Genomic DNA, 22,203 nt, shown 5'->3' with positions numbered 1-22,203 from the left:
CCATATCAGCAGCTGAACTCAGAGCCACACCAAGATTAAGAGGCGGAGAGAAGCCAGACACACAGCAGCTAGACACACGGCAGCAAAAAAAAAAAAAAAAAAATCTCCAAGCTTCTTTTCTCCTGCTTCTGCCATGCAATTAACACTTTACCGGCCAGCTGTACTGTTATGATCCTAGTGGCAAGGATCGCAGGTCGGATTAGCTAAGTAACTGAACAGACTACTAGCTCTGGGGAAGTGGTAACTAGATTGACCGCAACCTGATCCTATCCGCACACAACTATAGGCAGCCGTGGAACGTTACCTAAAAATCCTAGACGTCTCTTCACGGCCTGAGAAACTGACTATTCCTGGAGGGAAAGAAAGTCCTCTCTTGCCTCAGTGGAATGACCCCAAAGATATAGAATAGCCCCCCACAAATATTAACGGTGAGTTAAGGGGAAAGCACAAACGCAGAGATGAAATCAGATTTAGCAAATGAGGCCCGCTAATACTAGATAGCAGAAAATAGGAAGGGAACTGTGCGGTCAATAGAAAACCCTATTCAAAATATCCACGCAGAGATTGCTCGAGGCCCCGCACCAACTAACGGTGCGGGGGAAGCAACTCCGTACCCCAGAGCTTACCAGCAAAAAGAAATCACATACAGTGGGGCAAAAAAGTATTTAGTCAGTCAGCAATAGTGCAAGTTCCACCACTTAAAAAGATGAGAGGCGTCTGTAATTTACATCATAGGTAGACCTCAACTATGGGAGACAAACTGAGAAAAAAAATCCAGAAAATCACATTGTCTGTTTTTTTAACATTTTATTTGCATATTATGGTGGAAAATAAGTATTTGGTCAGGAACAAACAATCAAGATTTCTGGCTCTCACAGACCTGTAACTTCTTCTTTAAGAGTCTCCTCTTTCCTCCACTCATTACCTGTAGTAATGGCACCTGTTTAAACTTGTTATCAGTATAAAAAGACACCTGTGCACACCCTCAAACAGTCTGACTCCAAACTCCACTATGGTGAAGACCAAAGAGCTGTCAAAGGACACCAGAAACAAAATTGTAGCCCTGCACCAGGCTGGGAAGACTGAATCTGCAATAGCCAACCAGCTTGGAGTGAAGAAATCAACAGTGGGAGCAATAATTAGAAAATGGAAGACATTCAAGACCAATGATAATCTCCATCGATCTGGGGCTCCACGCAAAATCGCACCCCGTGGGGTCAGAATGATCACAAGAACGGTGAGCAAAAATCCCAGAACCACGCGGGGGGACCTAGTGAATGAACTGCAGAGAGCTGGGACCAATGTAACAAGGCCTACCATAAGTAACACACTACGCCACCATGGACTCAGATCCTGCAGTGCCAGACGTGTCCCACTGCTTAACCCCTTCATGACCCAGCCTATTTTGGCCTTAATGACCTTGCCGTTTTTTGCAATTCTGACCAGTGTCCCTTTATGAGGTAATAACTCAGGAACGCTTCAACGGATCCTAGCGATTCTGAGATTGTTTTTTCGTGACATATTGGGCTTCATGTTAGTGGTAAATTTAGGTCGATAATTTTTGAGTTTATTTGTGAAAAAAACGGAAATGTGGCAAAAAATTTGAAAATTTCGCAATTTTCACATTTTGAATTTTTATTCTGTTAAACCAGAGAGTTATGTGACACAAAATAGTTAATAAATAACGTTTCCCACATGTCTACTTTACATCAGCACAATTTTGGAAACAATTTTTTTTTTTGCTAGGAAGTTATAAGGGTTAAAATTTGACCAGTGATTTCTCATTTTTACAACAAAATTTACAAAACCATTTTTTTTAGGGACCACCTCACATTTGAAGTCATTTTGAGGGTTCTATATGGCTGAAAATACCCAAAAGTGACACCATTCTAAAAACTGCACCCCTCAAGGTGCTCAAAACCACATTCAAGAAGTTTATTAACCCTTCAGGTGTTTCACAGCAGCAGAAGCAACATGGAAGTAAAAAATGAACATTTAACTTTTTAGTCACAAAAATGATCTTTTAGCAACAATTTTTTTATTTTCCCAAGGGTAAAAGGAGAAACTGGACCAGGGACGTTGTTGTCCAATTTGTCCTGAGTACGCTGATACCTCATATGTGGGGGTAAACCACTGTTTGGGCGCACGGCAGGGCTCGGAAGGGAAGGAGCGCCATTTGACTTTTTTAATGAAAAATTGGCTCCAATCTTTAGCGGACACCATGTCGCGTTTGGAGAGCCCCCGTGTGCCTAAACATTGGAGCTCCCCCACAAGTGACCACATTTTGGAAACTAGACCCCCCAAGGAACTTATCTAGAAGCATAGTGAGCACTTTAAACCCCCAGGTGCTTCACAAATTGATCCGTAAAAATGAAAAAGTACTTTTTTTTCACAAAAAAATTATTTTAGCCTCAATTTTTTCATTTTCACATGGGCAACAGGATAAAATGGATCCTAAATTTTGTTGGGCAATTTCTCCTGAGTACACCAATACCTCACATGTGGGGGTAAACCACTGTTTGGGCACATGGTAAGGCTCGGAAGGGAAGGAGCGCCATTTGACTTTTTGAATGGAAAATTATCTCCATCGTTAGCGGACACCATGTCGCGTTTGGAAAGCTCCTGTGTGCCTAAACATTGGAGCTCCTCCACAAGTGACCCCATTTTGGAAACTAGACCCCCCAAGGAACTCATCCAGAGGCATAGTGAGCACTTTAAACCCCCAGGTGCTTCACAAATTGATCCGCAAAAATGAAAAAGTACTTTTTTTTCACACAAAATTTCTTTTAGCCTCAATTCTTTCATTTTCACATGGGCAACAGGATAAAATGGATCCTAAAATTTGTTGGGCAATTTCTCCTGAGTATGCCGATACCTCATATGTGGGGGTAAACCACTGTTTGGGTGCACGGCAAGGCTCGGAAGGGGAGGCGTGCCATTTGACTTTTTGAATGGAAAATTAGCTCCAATCGTTAGCGGACACCATGTCGCGTTTGGAGAGCCCCTGTGTGCCTAAACATTGGAGCTCCCCTACAAGTGACCCCATTTTGGAAACTAGACCCCCCAAGGAACTTATCTAGATGCATAGTGAGCACTTATAACCCCCAGGTGCTTCACAGAAGTTTATAACGCAGAGCCGTGAAAATAAAAAAATAATTTTTCTTTCCTCAAAAATGATTTTTAGCCCAGAATTTTTTATTTTCCCAAGGGTAGTAGGAGAAATTGGACCCCAAATGTTTTTGTCCAGTTTGTTCTGAGTACGATGATACCCCATATGTGGGGGTAAACCACTGTTTGGGCGCACGGCAGGGCTCGGAAGGGAAGGCACGCCATTTGGCTTTTTGAATGGAAAATTAGCTCCAATCATTAGCGGACACCATGTCGCGTTTGGAGAGCCCCTGTGTGCCTAAACATTGGAGCTCCCGCACAAGTGACCCCATTTTGGAAACTAGACCTCCCAAGGAACTAATCTAGATGTGTGGTGAGCACTTTGAACCCCCAAGTGCTTCACAGAAACTTATAACGCAGAGCCATGAAAATAAAAAATAATTTTTCTTTTCTCAAAAATGATTTTTTAGCCCACAATTTTTTATTTTCCCAAGGGTAACAGGAGAAATTGGACCCCAAAAGTTGTTGTCCAGTTTCTCCTGAGTACGCTGATACCCCATATGTGGGGGTAAACCACTGTTTTGGCACACGTCAGGGTTCGGAAGGGAAGTAGTGACGTTTTGAAATGCAGACTTTGATGGAATGCTCTGCGGGCGTCAGGTTGCGTTTGCAGAGCCCCTGATGTGCCTAAACAGTAGGAACTCCCCACAATTGACTCCATTTTGGAAACTAGACCCCCAAGGGAACTTATCTAGATGTGTAGTGAGCACTTTGAACCCCCAAGTGCTTCACAGAAGTTTATAACGCAGAGCCGTGAAAATAAAAAATGTGTTTCCTTTCCTCAAAAATATTTTTTTAGCCCAGAATTTTTTTATTTTTGCAAGAGTAACAGGAGAAATTGGACCCCAAAAGTTGTTGTCCAGTTTCTCCTGAGTACGCTGATACCCCATATGTGGGGGTAAACCACTGTTTTGGCACACGTCGGGGTTCGGAAGGGAAGTAGTGACGTTTTGAAATGCAGACTTTGATGGAATGCTCTGCGGGCGTCAGGTTGCGTTTGCAGAGCCCCTGATATGCCTAAACAGTAGAAACCCCCCACAAGTGACCCCATTTTGGAAACTAGACCCCCCAAGGAACTTATCTAGATGTGTGGTGAGCACGTTCAACCCCCAAGTGCTTCACAGAAGTTTACAACGCAGAGCCGTGAAAATAAAAAATCATTTTTCTTTCCTCAAAAAAGATGTTTTAGCAAGCAATTTTTTATTTTCACAAGGGTAACAGGAGAATTTGGACCCCAATATTTGTTGCCCAGTTTGTTGTGAGTACGCTGATACCCCATATGTGGGGGTAAACCACTGTTTTGGCACACGTCGGGGTTCGGAAGGGAAGTAGTGACGTTTTGAAATGCAGACTTTGATGGAATGCTCTGCGGGCGTCAGGTTGCGTTTGCAGAGCCCCTGATATGCCTAAACAGTAGAAACCCCCCACAAGTGACCCCATTTTGGAAACTAGACCCCCCAAGGAACTTATCTAGATGTGTGTTAAGCACGTTCAACCCCCAAGTGCTTCACAGAAGTTTACAACGCAGAGCCGTGAAAATAAAAAATCATTTTTCTTTCCTCAAAAAAGATGTTTTAGCAAGCAATTTTTTATTTTCACAAGGGTAACAGGAGAATTTGGACCACAATATTTGTTGCCCAGTTTGTTGTGAGTACGCTGATACCCCATATGTGGGGGTAAACCACTGTTTGGGCACACGTCAGGGCTCGGAAGGGAAGTAGTGACATTTGAAATGCAGACTTTGATGGAATGGTCTGCGGGCGTCACATTGCATTTGCAGAGCCCCTGATGTACCTAAACAGTAGAAACACCCCACAAGTGACCCCATTTTGGAAACTAGACCCCCGAAGGAACTTATCTAGATGTGTGGTGAGCACTTTCAACCCCCAAGTGCTTCACAGAAGTTTATAACGCAGAGCCGTGAAAATAAAAAATAATTGTTCTTTCCTCAAAAATTATGTTTTAGCAAGTAATTTTTTATTTTTGCAAGGGTAACAGGAGAAATTAGACCCCAGCAGTTGTTGCCCAGTTTGTCCTGAGTACGCTGGTACCCCAAATGTGGGGGTAAACCACTGTTTGGGCGCACGTCGGGGCTTGGAAGGGCGGGAGCACCATTTGACTTTTTGAACGCAAGATTGGCTGGAATCAATGGTGGCGCCATGTTGCGTTTGGAGACCCCTGATGTGCCTAAACAGTGGAAACCCCTCAATTCTAACTTCAACACTAACCCCAACACACCCCTAATCCTAATCCCAACTGTAGCCATAACCCTAATCACAACCTTAACCCCAACACACCCCTAACCACAACCCTAACCGCAACACACCCGTAACCCTAATTCCAACCCTAATCCTAACCCTAATCCCAACCGTAACCCTAATCCCAACCCTAACCACAACTGTAACCCCAACACACCCCTAACCCTATCCGTAACCCTAACCACAAGCCTAATCTTAACCCTATTTCAAACCCTAGCCCTAATTCCAACCCTAACTCTAATTCCAACCCTAACCCTAAGGCTATGTGCCCACGTTGCGGATTCGTGTGAGATTTTTCCTCATGATTTTTGAAAAATCTGCAGGTAAAAGGCACTGCGTTTTACCTGCGGATTTACAGCAGATTTCCAGTGTTTTTTTGTGCAGATTTCACCTGCGGATTCCCATTGAGGAACAGGTGTAAAACGCTGCGGAATCCGCACAAAGAATTGACATGCTGCGGAAAATACAACGCAGCGTTTCTGCACGGAATTTTCCGCACCATGGGCACAGCGGATTTGGTTTTCCTTAGGTGTACATGGTACTGTAAACCTGATGGAAAACTGCTTCGAATTCGCAGCGGCCAATCCGCTGCGGATCCGCGGCCAATCCGCTGCCAATCCGCTGCGGATCCGCGGCCAATCCGCTGCGGATCCGCTGCCGATCCGCTGCGGATCCGCGGCCGATCCGCTGCGGATCCGCTGCGGATCCGCTGCCGATCCGCTGCGGATCCGCTGCGGATCCGCTGCCGATCCGCTGCGGATCCGCTGCCAATCCGCTGCGGATCCGCTGCGGATCCGCTGCGGATCCGCTGCCGATCCGCTGCCGATCCGCTGCCGATCCGCTGCGGATCCGCGGCCGATCCGCTGCCGATCCGCTGCGTATCCGCTGCCGATCCGCTGCGGATCCGCTGCCGATCCGCGGCCGATCCGCTGCCGATCCGCTGCGGATCCGCTGCGGATCCGCTGCGGATCCGCTGCCGATCCGCTGCCGATCCGCTGCGGATCCGCTGCCGATCCGCTGCGGATCCGCTGCCGATCCGCTGCGGATCCGCGGCGGATCCGCGGCCGATTTGCTGCGGATCCGCGGCCGATCCGCGGCGGATCCGCTGCCGATCCGCTGCCGATCCGCTGCGGATCCGCGGCCGATCCGCTCTGTGTGCACATGCCATAACCCTACCCCTAACCCTAACCCTACCCGTAACCCTAACCCTACCCCTAGTTCTAACCCTAGTTCTAACCCTAACCCTAGTGGAAAAAGAAAAAAAAATATTTTCTTTATTTTATTATTGTCCCTACCTATGGGGGTGATAAAGGGGGGGGTTTATTTATTATTTTTTTATTTTGATCGCTGTGATAGAACCTACCACAGCGATCAAAATGTACCTCTAATGAATCTGCCGGCCGGCGGGCGCACTGAGCATGCGCCCGCCATTTTGGAAGATGGCGGCGCCCATGATGGAGGCGGACGGGGACCGGGAGCCTCGGTAAGTATAAGGGGGGGGAGATCGGGGCACGGGGGGGGCGTCGGAGCACGGGGGGGTGACATAGGAGCAGGGGGGGAGCGGGCAGGAGGACGGGGGAGCGGACAGCAGGACGGGGGAGCCGGCAGGCGGACGGAGGGGACCGGACCCTATAACGGAGCACTGGGGGGGCGATCGGTGGGGTGGGGGGGGGTCACATTAGTGTTTCCAGCCATGGCCGATGATATTGCAGCATCGGCCATGGCTGGATTGTAATATTTCACCAGTTTTTTAGGTGAAATATTACAAATCGCTCTGATTGGCAGTTTCACTTTCAACAGCCAATCAGAGCGATCGTAGCCACGGGGGGGTGAAGCCACCCCCCCTGGGCTGAAGTACCACTCCCCCTCTCCCTGCAGATCGGGTAAAATAGGAGTTAACCCCTTCACCCGATCTGCAGGGACGCGATCATTCCATGACGCCACATAGGCGTCATGGGTCGGATTGGCACGGGTTTTCATGACGCCTATGTGGCGTCATGGGTCGGGAAGGGGTTAAGCCAGTACATGTCCGGGCCCGTCTGAAGTTTGCTAGAGAGCATTTGGATGATCCAGAGGAGTTTTGGGAGAATGTCCTATGGTCTGATGAAACCAAACTGGAACTGTTTGGTAGAAACACAACTTGTCGTGTTTGGAGGAAAAAGAATACTGAGTTGCATCCATCAAACACCATACCTACTGTAAAGCATGGTGGTGGAAACATCATGCTTTGGGGCTGTTTCTCTGCAAAGGGGCCAGGACGACTGATCCGGGTACATGAAAGAATGAATGGGGCCATCTATCGTGAGATTTTGAGTGCAAACCTCCTTCCATCAGCAAGGACATTGAAGATGAAACGTGGCTGGGTCTTTCAACATGACAATGATCCAAAGCACACCGCCAGGGCAACGAAGGAGTGGCTTCGTAAGAAGCATTTCAAGGTCCTGGAGTGGCCTAGCCAGTCTCCAGATCTCAACCCTATAGAAAACCTTTGGAGGGAGTTGAAAGTCCGTGTTGCCAAGCGAAAAGCCAAAAACATCACTGCTCTAGAGGAGATCTGCATGGAGGAATGGGCCAACATACCAACAACAGTGTGTGGCAACCTTGTGAAGACTTACAGAAAACGTTTGACCTCTGTCATTGCCATCAAAGGATATATTACAAAGTATTGAGATGAAATTTTGTTTCTGACCAAATACTTATTTTCCACCATAATATGCAAATAAAATGATAAAAAAAACAGACAATGTGATTTTCTGGATTTTTTTTTCTCAGTTTGTCTCCCATAGTTGAGGTCTACCTATGATATAAATTACAGACGCCTCTCATCTTTTTAAGTGGTGGAACTTGCACTATTGCTGACTGACTAAATACTTTTTTGCCCCACTGTATTAGCAAGCTGGACTAGACTCATCATACACAGAAATCATATTGCAGGCAGATGAGCAAAAAATATTCAAACAGAACTTAGCTTATCCTGAAGAGGCAGAAAACGAGATAATCAGGAGTAATCAGAATAGCACTGAATACATTGACAGCCGGCAACAAGTGGAAGTGAAGCAGAGCTAAATAGGAGCCTCCCTGTTGAATAACGAGGCAGCTGATCCAGCCAGACCCGCAGGATAATAAACCAAACCACCAGGGGGAGCCAAAAAACCAAAGTCACACAATACCATCTGTGACCACAAGAGGGAGCCTGAAAACGGAGTTCACAACAGCAAATATCTGTATAGGGCCATGTGCAGCATTATATGGGTCAAATATCTGTATGGAGCATCTTATGGGGCTATGTGCAGCATTATATGGGGCAAATATCTCTATGGAGCATCTTATGGGGCCATGTGCAGCATTATATGGGGTAAATATCTGTATGGAGCATCTTATGGGGTCATAATCAACATTTGTTCATATTTTAATATGGAGCATCATATGGGGCCCATCATGAACTGTATGGAGTATTATATGGGGCTCCTGATTCAAAATGGATATGCAAAAACACTTAAACTACTGATGGCTCAATTAATTTTACTTTTATTGGTATCTATTTTTATTTTTGAAATTTACAGGTAGCTGCTGCATTTTCCACCCTAGGCTTATACTAGAGTCATTAAGTTTTCCCAGTTTTTTGTGGCAAAATTAGGGGGGTTGGCTTATACTCGGGTCAGCTTATACTCGAGTATATACTGTAGTAATTAGATAAACAGGCGGTGTAGCTTGCTTCACGGGTGGGGTACTCTGCTGAGTAGCAGAAACTGCTACTAGGCCCAAAGTATTGCCTGGGCTAGATGCAGTTAAAAATTTGTACTTAGATAAACAGGCGGTGTAGCTTGCTTCACGGGTGGGGTACTCTGCTGAGTAGCAGAAACTGCTACTAGGCCCAAAGTATTGCCTGGGCTAGATGCAGTTAAAAATTTGTACTTAGATAAACAGGCGGTGTAGCTTGCTTCATGGGTGGGGTACTCTGCTGAGTAGCAGACACTGCTACTAGGCCCAAAGTATTGCCTGGGCTAGATGCAGTTAAAAATTAGCAATTAGATAAACAGGCGGTGTAGCTTGCTTCATGGGTGGGGTACTCTGCTGAGTAGCAGACACTGCTACTAGGCCCAAACTATTGCCTGGGCTAGATGCAGTTAAAAATTAGTTATTAGATAAACAGGCGGTGTAGCTTGCTTCATGGATGAGGTACTCTGCTGAGTAGCAGAAACTGCTACTAGGCCCAAAAGGATTTCCTGGGCTAGATGCAGTAAAAAATTAGTAATTAGATAAACAGGCGGTGTAGCTTGCTTCATGGGTGGGCTACTCTGCTGACTAGCAGACACTGAAGCTTTGGAGCAGACCTGTGAATCCCAGGCCATAGTTTGAGTAAACAGCTCTGCAGACTCAACCATCTGTGTTACCCCAAGCCATAGTGTATGTAGTTCATAAAGGTTAAAAGGGGGGGAGCAACCCCGCCCACCTGAAAATGACGATGCCAACGTCATGTAAAACACAGCAAGGGGACTCCAAAAAGAGTCTCCATTTTTTCCAAAAATTCGGCACAGACACCACTTTAGTGGCATTAATTTCGCCTGAGTTTTTTAAAAGGTTTGTGAGGTGATTTTCAAAAATCATCAAGCTTTTAGTCTCCCCAGGATGACACAGGGGTAGAAAAGTCCTTGCGGATCCAAGATTTGTTCATCTTGATGAACATTAGCCTGTCTACATTGTCACTGGACAGCCGCGTGCGCTTATCTGTCAGCACACCACCAGCAGCGCTGAACACACTTTCAGAGAGAACGCTGGCTGCGGAGCACGACAAGATCTCCAAGGCGTGAGTGGCGAGCTCAGGCCATTTTTCCAGATTGAAAGACCAAAATGAGCAAGGGTCCAGTTCCACAGTTATGGCATCGATGTTAACTTGGAGATACTCCTGTACCGTCCTCTCTAGGCGTTGGCTATGCGTCAGACTTCTTGTCTCCTGTGGCCTTGCAAAGGATGGTCTAAAAAATTCTTGAAACGATTGGAAAAAATTGCTGTTACCACCAGATACGATGTTACTGTAACGGTTTGAGTGATGACTCGACAGTCCCACGGTTGGCAAGTTAGAACTCAGAGATTCACTACGTGCACCACTGGTGTTTTGTGGAAAAGCAGATCTAAGATTCTGTAACAGTCTCTGCTGATACTCCTGAATGCGTGAATCCCTTTCTATGGCAGGAATTATTTTGCAAAATTTACTTTGGTACCAGGGATCTAAGAGTGTGGCAACCCAGTAGTCGGCATTACTTCAGATTCTGACAATCCGAGGGTCATGTTGCAGGTAATGCAGCAAGAAGGCACTCATGTGTCTTGTGCATCCAGGAGGACCAAGTCCTTGTTGTCTTGGTGGCGGCGAGGTGAGAATCATGCTTCCTTCCTCTGCCCTCTCCCCCCCAACCTCGCACAACAGAAATTTGATCATGGTCTCCCTCATCTGATGAGTCTTCCATGCCCAGCGCCAGTTCAACCTCCACTTCATCCTCGGCTTCTGCACCTTCCTCAACAGTTTCTCTGCTACCATGCACCCTCGGTAATCCCTCTCCCCCACCCTCCAATGCCAGCTGCCTTGGTGCTGCCGACCGTCTGGACCTTGGAGATATTATCCCTTCCGCATACGACTCTTCCTGTTCCTCCTCCTCTTGTCCCACCACCTGACTCCGAATACTGTTTAAGGTGTGCTCCAGCACGTAAATGACCGGAATAGTCATGCTGATAATGTCATCGTCAGCACTAAACATCTTCGTCGCTATTTCAAAACTGTGCAGAAGGGTGCATAGGTCCCTGATCTGAGACCACTCCTGCAGCGTGATTTGCCCCACCTCTGGATCTCGTTGGCCCAGGCTATATGTCATAATGAAGCGCCCCCACTGCCACAGGGCCGAGGGCTACCCGGTACCGGGCCTCTGAGTCTCTGCTCTGGGGTTGTCACGGTGGCTAGACCCGGTCCGTGACCCTGCTGAGGGGCGTCCAGTGAAAGTTGAGAGTGAATGTGATGATGTTGTGGTGCGGTGCAGGTCGCAGTAAATAACAAGGACACCAGGTTGCAGTCTCTTTACCTCTTTACTGATGGCTTCAGGATCCTCAGTCCGGAATACGGTTAATAGGGCTACCCGAGTCCGGCCGGTCCAATGGCACCTCCAGAGTTCCCTTTGCAGGTGGAAATCTGTGCCTACCTTCTAAAGCTTGTGTGTTGTGGTCCTCCCCTGCTGTGCTTACGGGATAGTCCCCACAACTGTTGTGTCTGTTTCTGAAGTTCCCTCACAACTCGATTATGATGTTCTTCTTCGTCCCCCAGATGTTATGGCTAGGATGCACCCGTATGACGGGTAGGCTCGGAGGTCTTCCGGGACCCTAGTGTCGCCCCTCTCCAAATGTTGCCCCCTATGTCTTCTTAGGTGATTTGAGTGAGACAGCCCGCCTATAACTGACTGTCCTGCCGTAGGTTTGAAGTAAGGCCTGGAGCTCAATACTTCCTCGGCGTTCCGGCCACCGGCTGCGCGCCTCAGTAGGATGTTGCCTCGTCTTACAGCACGACTCCTACTGGTGTTTCTCCTTGTTGCGTTGATCTCGTTTCTCACTCAGCACAATAAACCTTGCTTCTTGTCCTTTCTTGGGGTACTGCCGCGATGAAGTGCAGGCGCGGTCCCGTAACGTTCTTTCTGTTCGCTAGGCCTCTGTCAGGATCCCACCCCTGACAGGGACCCCCCTGAATCTTCCCCTGCAACACCCTCTGCCACAGGATGTTGCCTGGTTCCAACCCAGTCAGCTTCTCTCTAACTTCCTATCTAACCCCCAGTTTTACCAGATTGTGAGGAGTGGCCTAATACATAGCACCCTTAGCTCCCCCTGGAGGCCAGACTGTGAAGTGTATTGGTGTCTGTGATACCTGGTCAGGTGAACTCCTTCAGTGCCATCAGACGTACCATAGTCCCCCTTAGCGGAGGAGCATCAGTACTGCAACGACCAGGACTCTGGGGCGCTGCAATAACGTATTGCACCAGGTCTCGTCGGTGCTGCCACAGTCGCTGCAACATGTGCAGAGTTGAATTCCACTGTGTGGGCACATCGCATTTCAGCCGGTGAACTGGCAGGCCCAACAACTTCTGTAGAGATGTAAGACGCTAAACGTCTTACATCTCTAAACGTGAGCCATACAAGGCACGCGTGTGACATTGCCCTGGCGAAGGGCCGCACCCAGGTTTGCAGCATTGTCGCACACGGCCTTCCCTGGCTGCAGGTTCAGTGGAGACAACCATTGATAGAACTCGATCTCCAGAGCTGACTACAACTCCTCAGCTGTGACTCACATTTCCCAGACATTTCAAGGTAAACACCGCCTGATGCCGTTGAGCCCTGGTGACAGCATAGTAATGAGGTGTGCAGGGTTCCTTCTGCGCAGTTAGAACGTGGGTGGCATTACCAGACAGGCTTTGGGTGCAGGTGGAGGACCGAGAGGAGGTTGAGGAGGCAGAAGCAGTGGAGGAACTTATAGATACAGAGGATCGACGCGCAACTCGTGGGGACGGCAAGACTTGGACAGCAGCCCCTTCTCCTGCTGTCACCATAGTTACCCAGTGCCCAGTCACCGACATGTAATGTCCCTGTCCATGTCTACTTGTCCAAGTGTCTGTGGTGAAATGCACCCTGTCACACACAGAGTTTCTCAAGGAAGCGGTGATGCTGTGTGCGACATGCTGGTGTAGCGCAGGCACAGCTTTCTTTGAGAAGTAGTGGCAACTGGGCATCTGGTACTGGGGCACTGCGACGGACATAAGGTCTTGAAAATCCTGTGTCCACCAGGCAGAAAGGCAGCATTTCTGTAGCCAACAGCTTGCAGGTGGTGAAATTCAACCTCTTAGCTTTGTCATGGCTCGGAGAAAATGGTCTTTTACTTGTCCACATCTGAGGGACCGAGGGCTGGCTGCCATGCTTAGACGGGGTTGAGTAGAGTGCCCCGGCAAACTGCTGGTCTGTGAGGAAGGTGCAGGTGGAGATATTATGTTGCCTTGATCAAAATGTGGTGGTCTCGATGTCGGAGAGTGCTCAACACCAGCAGGTGTTTCCACTTGCAAATTTCCTGACGACCTGCCAATCACACTGGCTGTTGCGGGTAAAGAGGTGGAAGGTCTACGTCCAAAACCATGTGCGACTGCTGTCCCCACAGTCACAGAGGATGAAGAGGCCGTGGATGCACTTGATGGGGCAGACAGTGGTTGGCCCGGCCCACTAGGCAGCATTGTAGCACAGTGAGCTTCCCACTGCAACTTCTGTCTCATAGCCATGTGACGGTTCATGCATGAAGTACTCAAACTATTCATTTTTTGACCTCTACTGAGATTTTGGTGACAAATCTTACAGACAACATAAGTTGAGTCATCCTTTGCGATCTCAAAAAATGCCCAGGCTATGCAAGGCTTAGAGCCCATGTGACCTGAAGAGCCACCACGACTTGTGCTCAGAGGATGCAGTTGTTGACGTGCTTCCAGTACTTCGTCTCTGTCCAGGAAGGCGCAACCTAACCTCGTCGTCACTAGCATCCTCCTCCACCTCCTCTGCTGACCTCATGGACTGGTGGACTGTGGATTGACAGTAAGTGGGGTCTCCAACCTCATCATCATCACCCTGTGTGTTCTCACACCCGTCGTCCTCAGAGCCAACCTCTTCCTGCCCTGACCGAAAAGTCAAGTTTTCATTCCAATCAGGTATCTCAGTCTCATCATCATCTTCCTCATTGTCTCCACCAACAGGAGTTACAGTTTGGGAATGAGGGTCTACATTATGCTCAGAACCTTCTTCATCTGGGCCTGGATCCAATTCACAAAGATTCTGGGCATCAGTGCAGATCATTTCCTCATCTGGATTCACAGAAGCTCTGGAGTAGACCTCTGATTCCCAGGCTATAGTATGAGTAAACAGCTCTGCAGACTCAACCATCTGTGTTACCCCATACTTAGATGGGCGGCTGGAGACTTGGGAGCTGTGAGGAAGCAAGTGCGATTGGGGTGACACCTCTGAGGACTGGAGTATTTGTGATGTTGAAGTTGGGGTGGAGGAGAGCCCACTTGAACGAGCACTTGATATCCGTTCAAGCACCTGCTGTTTTTGTGCCTCATCTGGAATTTGTAGCAATGCTCGTAGCGATGGTCGTAAGAAAGGGATCATATCAGATTGTCCACGAAAAGAAGTAGACATCTTACTTTGGCTGGAAGATGGTCTTTCTTCTGCAGATGTTACTGTTGTTTTACCACCTACCTCACGGACACAACCTTTTTTTCCCTTTCCAACACGCCTATTGCCCTTTCCACCAGCAGCAGGCCTTTTGCCACTCATTTTGGTGCCTAACTAATTGGCAACTCTGTAGTTGGCACAAAAAACAATGGATGGAAACCGAGCAGAGCTGAGTGGCCAAACTGTGGTACTAGCCCAAAACGATTTACTGGGTTAGATACAGTAAAAATTTAGATACACAGGCGGTGTAGCTAGCTTCACAGGCGGGCTACTCAGATGACTATCAGACAATGCTACTAGCCCAAAAGGATTGGCTGAGCTAGATTACACCAAATGCTGTGACAAACAATTGCACAGACCTGCCTGGCAAAAAGTGCTATGAACTGCTGTAACCTACCCTGAAAATGGCTGATATTACTACTAGTCCCGACTCCCTAAACCTATCTCTCTCTATCTAACTGCAAATTCGCTCGCAATTAACACTCTTAGACTGTATAGCGCCCACAGCAGCAGCGGTGCCGTCTAACACTAAGCTGCAGCAGTGAGGAAATGGTGGCAGCGGGGAAAATGGCTGGTTCTTATAGGGCAAGGACATGTGACATACACAGCCAATGACACATGCCCTTGCTTGTGTGCATCACATTCACTTTGCTTTGTGTGTGTGCACTGCTGATAGGCTGAGAGACTGCACCGCCCCACTGAAAATGCGGATAATTAAAAAAAATGGAGATCGGCACTATTTCAGCACAGATCTATCCACCCCCCACCCCCCCGCACACTATACACTGAAACAGTCTATTAACATTGATAAACAGTTTTAATGTGCAAATCAAGCTAGGCTTTTGGTGAACGAACAGTTATCGAACAAAAACTCGAACAGCCAAACTTTAAGCAAATTGTTCGAGTTTGGAGAACGATTCGAACACCGCCCAACACAGCTCGAATATGAAATTGGCGAACAGTTCGACTCGGACACCGCTCATCTCTAGTAGTAAGGCAATTTTTACTACAAATAGGACCCCATGTAACAATGTCCAGATATAAGGAGTAGGGTTGAGCGACTTTTATTTTTATAGGATCGGGTCTTATAGGATCGGGTCTTATAGGATCGGGACTTTCTCAAAAGTCGGGTCGAGTGAAATCGGCCGATCCTATAAAAATGTCGGGGTCGGGGTCGGCCGAAACGCGAAACCCAATGCAGTGCAATGGGATACTATGGTTCCCAGGGTCTGAAGGAGAGGAAACTCTCCTTCAGGCCCTGGGATCCATATTTAAGTGTAAAATAAAGAATTAAAATAAAAAATATTGATATACTCACCCTCTGACGCGCCCTGGTAGTAACCGGCATCTTCCAGTCCTAAGAATGGCGCTTGAAAGACCTTTCGAATGCTTCACGGCTTGTGATTGGTCGCGGCGGCCCACGTGACCGCTGAGCGACCAATCACAACAAGCCGTGACGTAATTCTCAGGTCCTAAATTCCTCATTCCAGGAATTTAGGCCATGAGAATTACGTCACGGCTTGTGATTGGTCGCTGAGCGGTCACGTGGGCCGCCGCGACCAATCACAAAGCCGTGACGTCATCTAAGGCCCTTCACGCGCTAATTCTTAAGAAGGAAGGCTGCCGGAAAGAAGCTGGGTGCGTCCGAGGGTGAGTATATACCTAATAGGAATATACTCACCCTCGGCTTCTTTCTGGCAGCCTTCCTTCTTAAGAATTAGCGCGTGAAGGGCCTTAGATGACGTCACGGCTTTGTGATTGGTCGCGGCGGCCCACGTGACCGCTCAGCGACCAATCACAAGCCGTGACTTAATTCTCATGGCCTAAATTCCTAGAATGAGGAATTTAGGACCTGAGAATTACGTCACGGCTTGTTGTGATTGGTCGCTCAGCGGTCCCGTGGGCCGCCGCAACCAATCACAAGCCGTGAAGCATTCGAAAGGTCTTTCAAGCGCCATTCTTAGGACCGGAAGATGCCGGTTACTACCAGGGCGCGTCAGAGAGGTGAGTATATCAATATTTTTTATTTTAATTCTTTATTTTACACTTAAATGTGGATTCCGATACCGAGTTCCGATATCGCAAACATATCGGAACTCGGTATCGGAATTCCGATACCAGATTCAGAAGATCGCCGACCTCATGGCCGACCCCACACAGGGGTCGGGTTTCATGAAACCCGACTTTGCCAAAAGTCGGCGACTTCTGAAAATGGTCGACCCGTTTCGCTCAACCCTAATAAGGAGGTTGCTTTCCCTGCTCCTTACCTGGAACCACTTAGTCAGACAGCTGGGTTGTCAGGGGGAAGACTTTCTGCCCTGGACAGAAGAGACCATGTGACTGCTGGGGGCACGGAGGAAGAGAGGGGGGTGTGGTCAGAAAAGAGCGGGAGAGCAGAGCGCGCGAGACAGAGGGGACAGCGCGCCAGACAGAGAGCAGGCTGCAGCGCCGCGCTCCCCGAAAGAGAGTGCTCCTCGTGAGGGCACTGAGGCTGAGATACCAGCCGTAGTGGAGGCTGGATGTGAGAGTGTGGACTTGGAAGCCTCCGTAATCAGAGAAGACGTATCCCCTGACAGTGACCTGAGCACACAGCCCCGGTGACCGCAGTGACGAGCCAGGACCCCTGAGTGTGACAAGTAAACTGCTCAGTGTGTGTGTAGCATTGCTACTGCAGAAAGCCTGCCAGCCTGATATACAGAGACTAGCAGCAGTGGGGCTGAGTTACTTCCTGCTTTCAGCTTCACTGGAAGAAAATACTTAACCCCGGAGCCTCCAGTTCTCAGGACACAGAGGAGAGACTTCAGGATCTCAAGCGCTGCTGGTGACTGTACCCAGGTTGGAATTAGGACCCTCCAGTCAGGACCTCCCTGTACTGATAAGTTACAAGAACACTCATTAACCCTTTTGATTCCGCCTAACTGTTTACTGTTTGATTTATCTCTATTAACCCCCCGTTTACTCCCTGCGAGGAGAATCTTACTCCTGTTAATAAATTCCCCTCAACAGTTGGTCTGTCTGTTCCGTGGTGACATACTCAACCCTGCACTCTATTACACAGAGATTCCCAGCTTATCACAGGATTATGTAATTGTAGCCAGGGGAACCCCAACACCAGTCCCGCAGGCAGATTGTCCATAACAAAACATGAAATACGTTCCTGCTGTAGGGAACTCACTTTAAGGAGAAACTCCTCAGAAACACATTTGATGACATTCTTAGCCAGTGGTGTTTTGTCACTGGTAACACTATGAATAGGAGTCTCCAGCCTAACTGTCCCTAACTTACACTTGGACACCAAGTCAGAGTCAATAAAGTTCATGGACGACCCGCAGTCCACGAAGGCAGAAGTAGGCATGGAACCATTCCCACAACAAAGTTCCACTTCCAACAAAACTTTTGATAATGCAGAAAAAGGAACCTGACAGTCTGGGTGACTTCCATAATAATAATAATAATAATAATAATAATTTTATTTATATAGCGCCAACATATTCCGCAGCGCTTTACAACTTATAGAGGGGACTTATACAGACAACAGACATTACAGCATAACAGAAATCACAGTTCAAAACAGATACCAGGAGGAATGAGGGCCCTGCTGCTCGCAAGCTTACAATCTATGAGGAAAAGGGGAGACACAAGAGGTGGATGGTAACAATTGCTTTAGTTATTTGGACCAGCCATAGTGTAAGGCTCGGGTGTTCATGTAAAGCTGCATGAACCAGTTAACTGCCTAAGTATGTAACAGTACAGACACAGAGGCTATTAACTGCATAAAGTGTATGAGAACATGATGGAGGAACGTGATTATGTTGTTGTTTTTTATTAATAGGCCACACAGGGATAATTAGGTTAATGCGTTGAGGCGGTAGGCCAATCTGAACAAATGAGTTTTTAGTGCACGCTTAAAACTGTGGGGATTGGGGATTAATTGTATTAACCTAGGTAGTGCATTCCAAAGAATCGGCGCCGCACGTGTAAAGTCTTGGAGACGGGAGTGGGAGGTTCTGATTATTGAGGATGCTAACCTCAGGTCATTAGCGGAGCGGAGGGCACGGGTAGGGTGGTAGACTGAGACCAGAGAGGAGATGTAGGGTGGTGCTGAGCCATGGAGTGCTTTGTGGATGAGGGTAGTAGTTTTGTACTGGATTCTGGATTGGATTCCATGACAATCACCCAGACTCAGCCGCTTGGTAGTCTGTGGACAGGAGGGGCAGTCCTTTTTCCAAAGTCCAGGATCTCCGCAGTAAAAACACAGCTTTCCTACACATCACTGTCTCCTCTCCTTTTCAAGGTTGCCGGCCCCCACCTCCATAGGTTCAGATGAAGCCAAAACAACAGAATCAGCAGGGAGCAACGATACCTCTCGCTGTGTAACACCTCTCTCCCGCAGCCTTCGATCCATACGGACAGCCTGAGTCATAGCTTCCACCAATGAGCAGGGAGGTGGATGGAGAGCCAGAGCGTCTTTCAGGTAATCTGACAGTCCACTCCTGAACTGACATCTCAGCGCGGAGTCATCCCAGGACCCCTCAGTGGACCATCGACGGAACTCGGAGCTGTACCACTTGGCTGAGTGCTTCCCCTGAACCAGACCCATAATAGTGTCCTCTGCCAACCTGACACGGTCCGGTTCGTCATAGGTTCTTTGATGCCCTAGGACTAAGCTACCGACATCCGGTCAGGAGCAGTAGGGGGCAGTGAGAAAGCTCAAGATTGGGGCCCCTCCCTAAGTAAGGAGATAATAATCCCTACCCGCTGAGTCTCATTCCCAGACGATCGGGGCCTAAGAGAAAACAATAATTTACAATTCTCCCTGAACGTATGAAATTTATCTTTTTCACCAGAAAAGGTGTTAGGAAGCTTAACTGAGGGGTCAGGAGAGTGCAAAACAACATCTACTGAATCACAGGTCGACTAACAGCATGAGGAGTGGTTCCCTGCACGGTCTTAACAGTCTCCGTCAGCTTTTTTCTTAAGTGAATATGAGAAGTAGCAAGGGTCTGATGGTCCACCGAAAAATCCCACATCATCTGTGTCAAACTGGACACTTGATCCGCCAAGTTACCTAGCAGATCCATGACTAGAGAAAAAAAAATGCAAAATCCCCTTTTAAATGTGTGGTCAGTGATATTGTGATGCGACTGCAGTGTAGTTTAGCGCAACCTCCACCAGGCGGTGCTGGTGTGGGAAGAGAGGTTGCACACTCACAGCGTAGCAACACTGAACAGCCTCACAGGTAACAAAAGGGTGGTCAGACGAGCAGAGTCAGAAACTGTCAGGAGCAGAAGTACCAGAGGTAGCAGCAATGAACGAAGTCAGAGACAAGCCAGAAGTCAGAGCCAAGCGGGAGTGCAATGACCAAAACGACAGATGTAAGATGGAGTCAGGGTACAAGCCAGAAGTCAAAGCCGGTTAGGGAATGAGGTATCAGAGATGGAAAACAAGAGGCGGGGTACAGAGACCAGTCCCAGTCATACACTGCAAGGAAACCACCAGACGAACACTAAGTCAGGGATAGGGAACGGGTCTCACACAAACACGGGGAGTCAGAGGCAGAAGGATCACCAGGGTATATGGGTCAGCTGCTCTACCGTGGAAGCATGAACTATCACTGACACAGGCAACCAGAAATAGCACCAATAAAAAGCCACCCAAGAATCAAAGAGGCAGGAAAGGTTAACCCCCCCCCCCATATGACCAGGCCGGGGAAAGAGAAGCAAGAAGCAAATGCTGACCTGGATCATGACAGTTCTATCCCCATCATTGTTCCTCAGCCTGTTTAAAGAGGCCGGGAAACAAGCGTCAAACGACTTCAATATTGTCGATCACTCACTTAGTGGCCTGAAATCAGCGCATGTAAATACAACAGAAATGTTTCTTTGAGATGGTGCAATATGTGAGCATTTGGGGCCCCACTTTGCCTAACACCGGCCGGGGCTCTGTGCACACATTGATTAGTGCCACCTTTGTATCATCTTGGGGTAGCAGTAACATCTCACACCCTTGTGTACTGGGAGATAAAGAAATATACAGAAGATGGGAAGCAGCGAGGCAATAATGCAAGAAACCGAAATATATGAAAATAAGAAAAGTAAAGAGGTAACAAAGACAGATGGAGCGAGTCCTGCGGCCGAGATCATGCTCATAGGTGCCAGCTGTAAATTAAAAAGAGAACTTGCACTTGGGAATGTTTTTATAGTTGCACATGGGTTAAACTCTGCATGGAGAAGGGTGGGGGGTGACTGCTGCGAGGGGAGAATCTGGATTGAGTTTAGGGATAGAAGCTGGGAGGAAGAAAGTTCTGTACAGCCGCAGACATTCATGTCTCCCCTCCCTCTCTGGAGGGACAAATGCTCTTTCGTAAACGACAGGACTTGGGTGCAGCAGATATTTGGGACTGGCGTTTCTCATGATCCTAGCCGCCACATTGATACAAGGTAGGTACCTTACCTAAAAGTCATGTCGGCGATCTCTAGTAGTTATGGAGAACAATAGGAGTCTGGGAACGTAGCTGTGTAACTCCAGTGACCAGGAGTAAAGAAGGCGTAATGGAAGCTCATACAGACGTGCCGGTATCCCTGATGGATGGAGGATGGAGAAAGCCCAATGTTATGAGGGGCAGCGAATCCCCCAGTGGTCACAGTCACGCAGTCCTGGCTCAATGCTCAACCATAGAGCTGGCGAGTGTGACAACCACCAGTCCAGGACTGTGCTAATAAGGGGGAGTTTCACCTCTGTCATATTGTGTCCACCATAAAGTAGAGCAGAAGGAATTAGTATCTATCATGTGTATGGCCATATTTCACGGCAGACGGCAAGGCCCGGACTGACAACCTGCCTCATCCCGGGCATTGTACTTCTGTTTCTCTGGCGTGTAGATGCACAGGAATCTGAACAGCTTAGAAATGCAGTGGATGAAATGTATTCAGTAGATAATCTGGGTCTAATAGCCTATATAATGCATGCAATGGTATGGTGAGAGTGAGAAAAGGTTATTGCAGAGTATGTAACTACAGACGCAGTGGCTCATTTAACACTTTCACTGCCACAGGGTTTTCAACTAAGACAATTTTAGCACATTTATCAAAAATGTTATAAAATAATTATATTAAATACTGATTGCTAAATATTTCTGAAATTACTCATCGGGCACATTGTCAAAATGCCAACAACAGCTTTATACACTCCAGCATCTTTATGCAATTTTGTGCAAAGGAACATTTTTTTCAATGAAAAAATGTGCAAAAAATCGATATTAGTGGCTAAAAGTGTGAGCTAAACCAAAATTAGATATATGACACTTCCAAAAAATAATAAAAGTTTAACATTTACAGAATCCATTCATTCCACTTAAAGGGAATCTGTCAGCAGGTTTTTGCTATCCCATCTGAGAGTAGTACGATGTAGGGGCAGAGACCCTGATGATCGCTCCTCTATAAATCTAATATATAAAGCTGAATGTGTGTGTGTGTGTATGTATGTATGTGCGTATGTCCGGGATTGGCATCTGCACCTTCGCAGCTACAGCCAC

At 47.7% G+C, this 22,203-nt stretch overlaps 1 protein-coding gene across 2 annotated transcripts in view; it reads left to right on the top strand.

Moving 5' to 3' along the window:
- The window catches only part of NHSL2 (NHS like 2), a 458,134-nt gene that overhangs the window by 46,243 nt on the left and 389,688 nt on the right, over positions 1 to 22,203 (top strand). The window contains exon 1 of one of the 2 annotated variants that reach the window (XM_077283328.1): positions 20,973 to 21,109. The exons of the other annotated variant lie outside the window; for it this stretch is intronic. Within the exon in view, the coding sequence (XP_077139443.1) occupies positions 21,082 to 21,109 (28 nt within the window). The 5' untranslated portion in view covers positions 20,973 to 21,081. Of the gene's footprint in view, positions 1 to 20,972; positions 21,110 to 22,203 lie in introns of those variants that run through there. 2 annotated transcript variants of the gene reach the window in all.

Source organism: Ranitomeya variabilis, chromosome 2 (assembly GCF_051348905.1).
Source record: "Ranitomeya variabilis isolate aRanVar5 chromosome 2, aRanVar5.hap1, whole genome shotgun sequence".
NCBI lineage: Eukaryota > Metazoa > Chordata > Amphibia > Anura > Dendrobatidae > Ranitomeya > Ranitomeya variabilis.
Note: the sequence above shows the minus strand (reverse complement) of the source record. Positions and strands in the feature narration are given on the sequence as shown.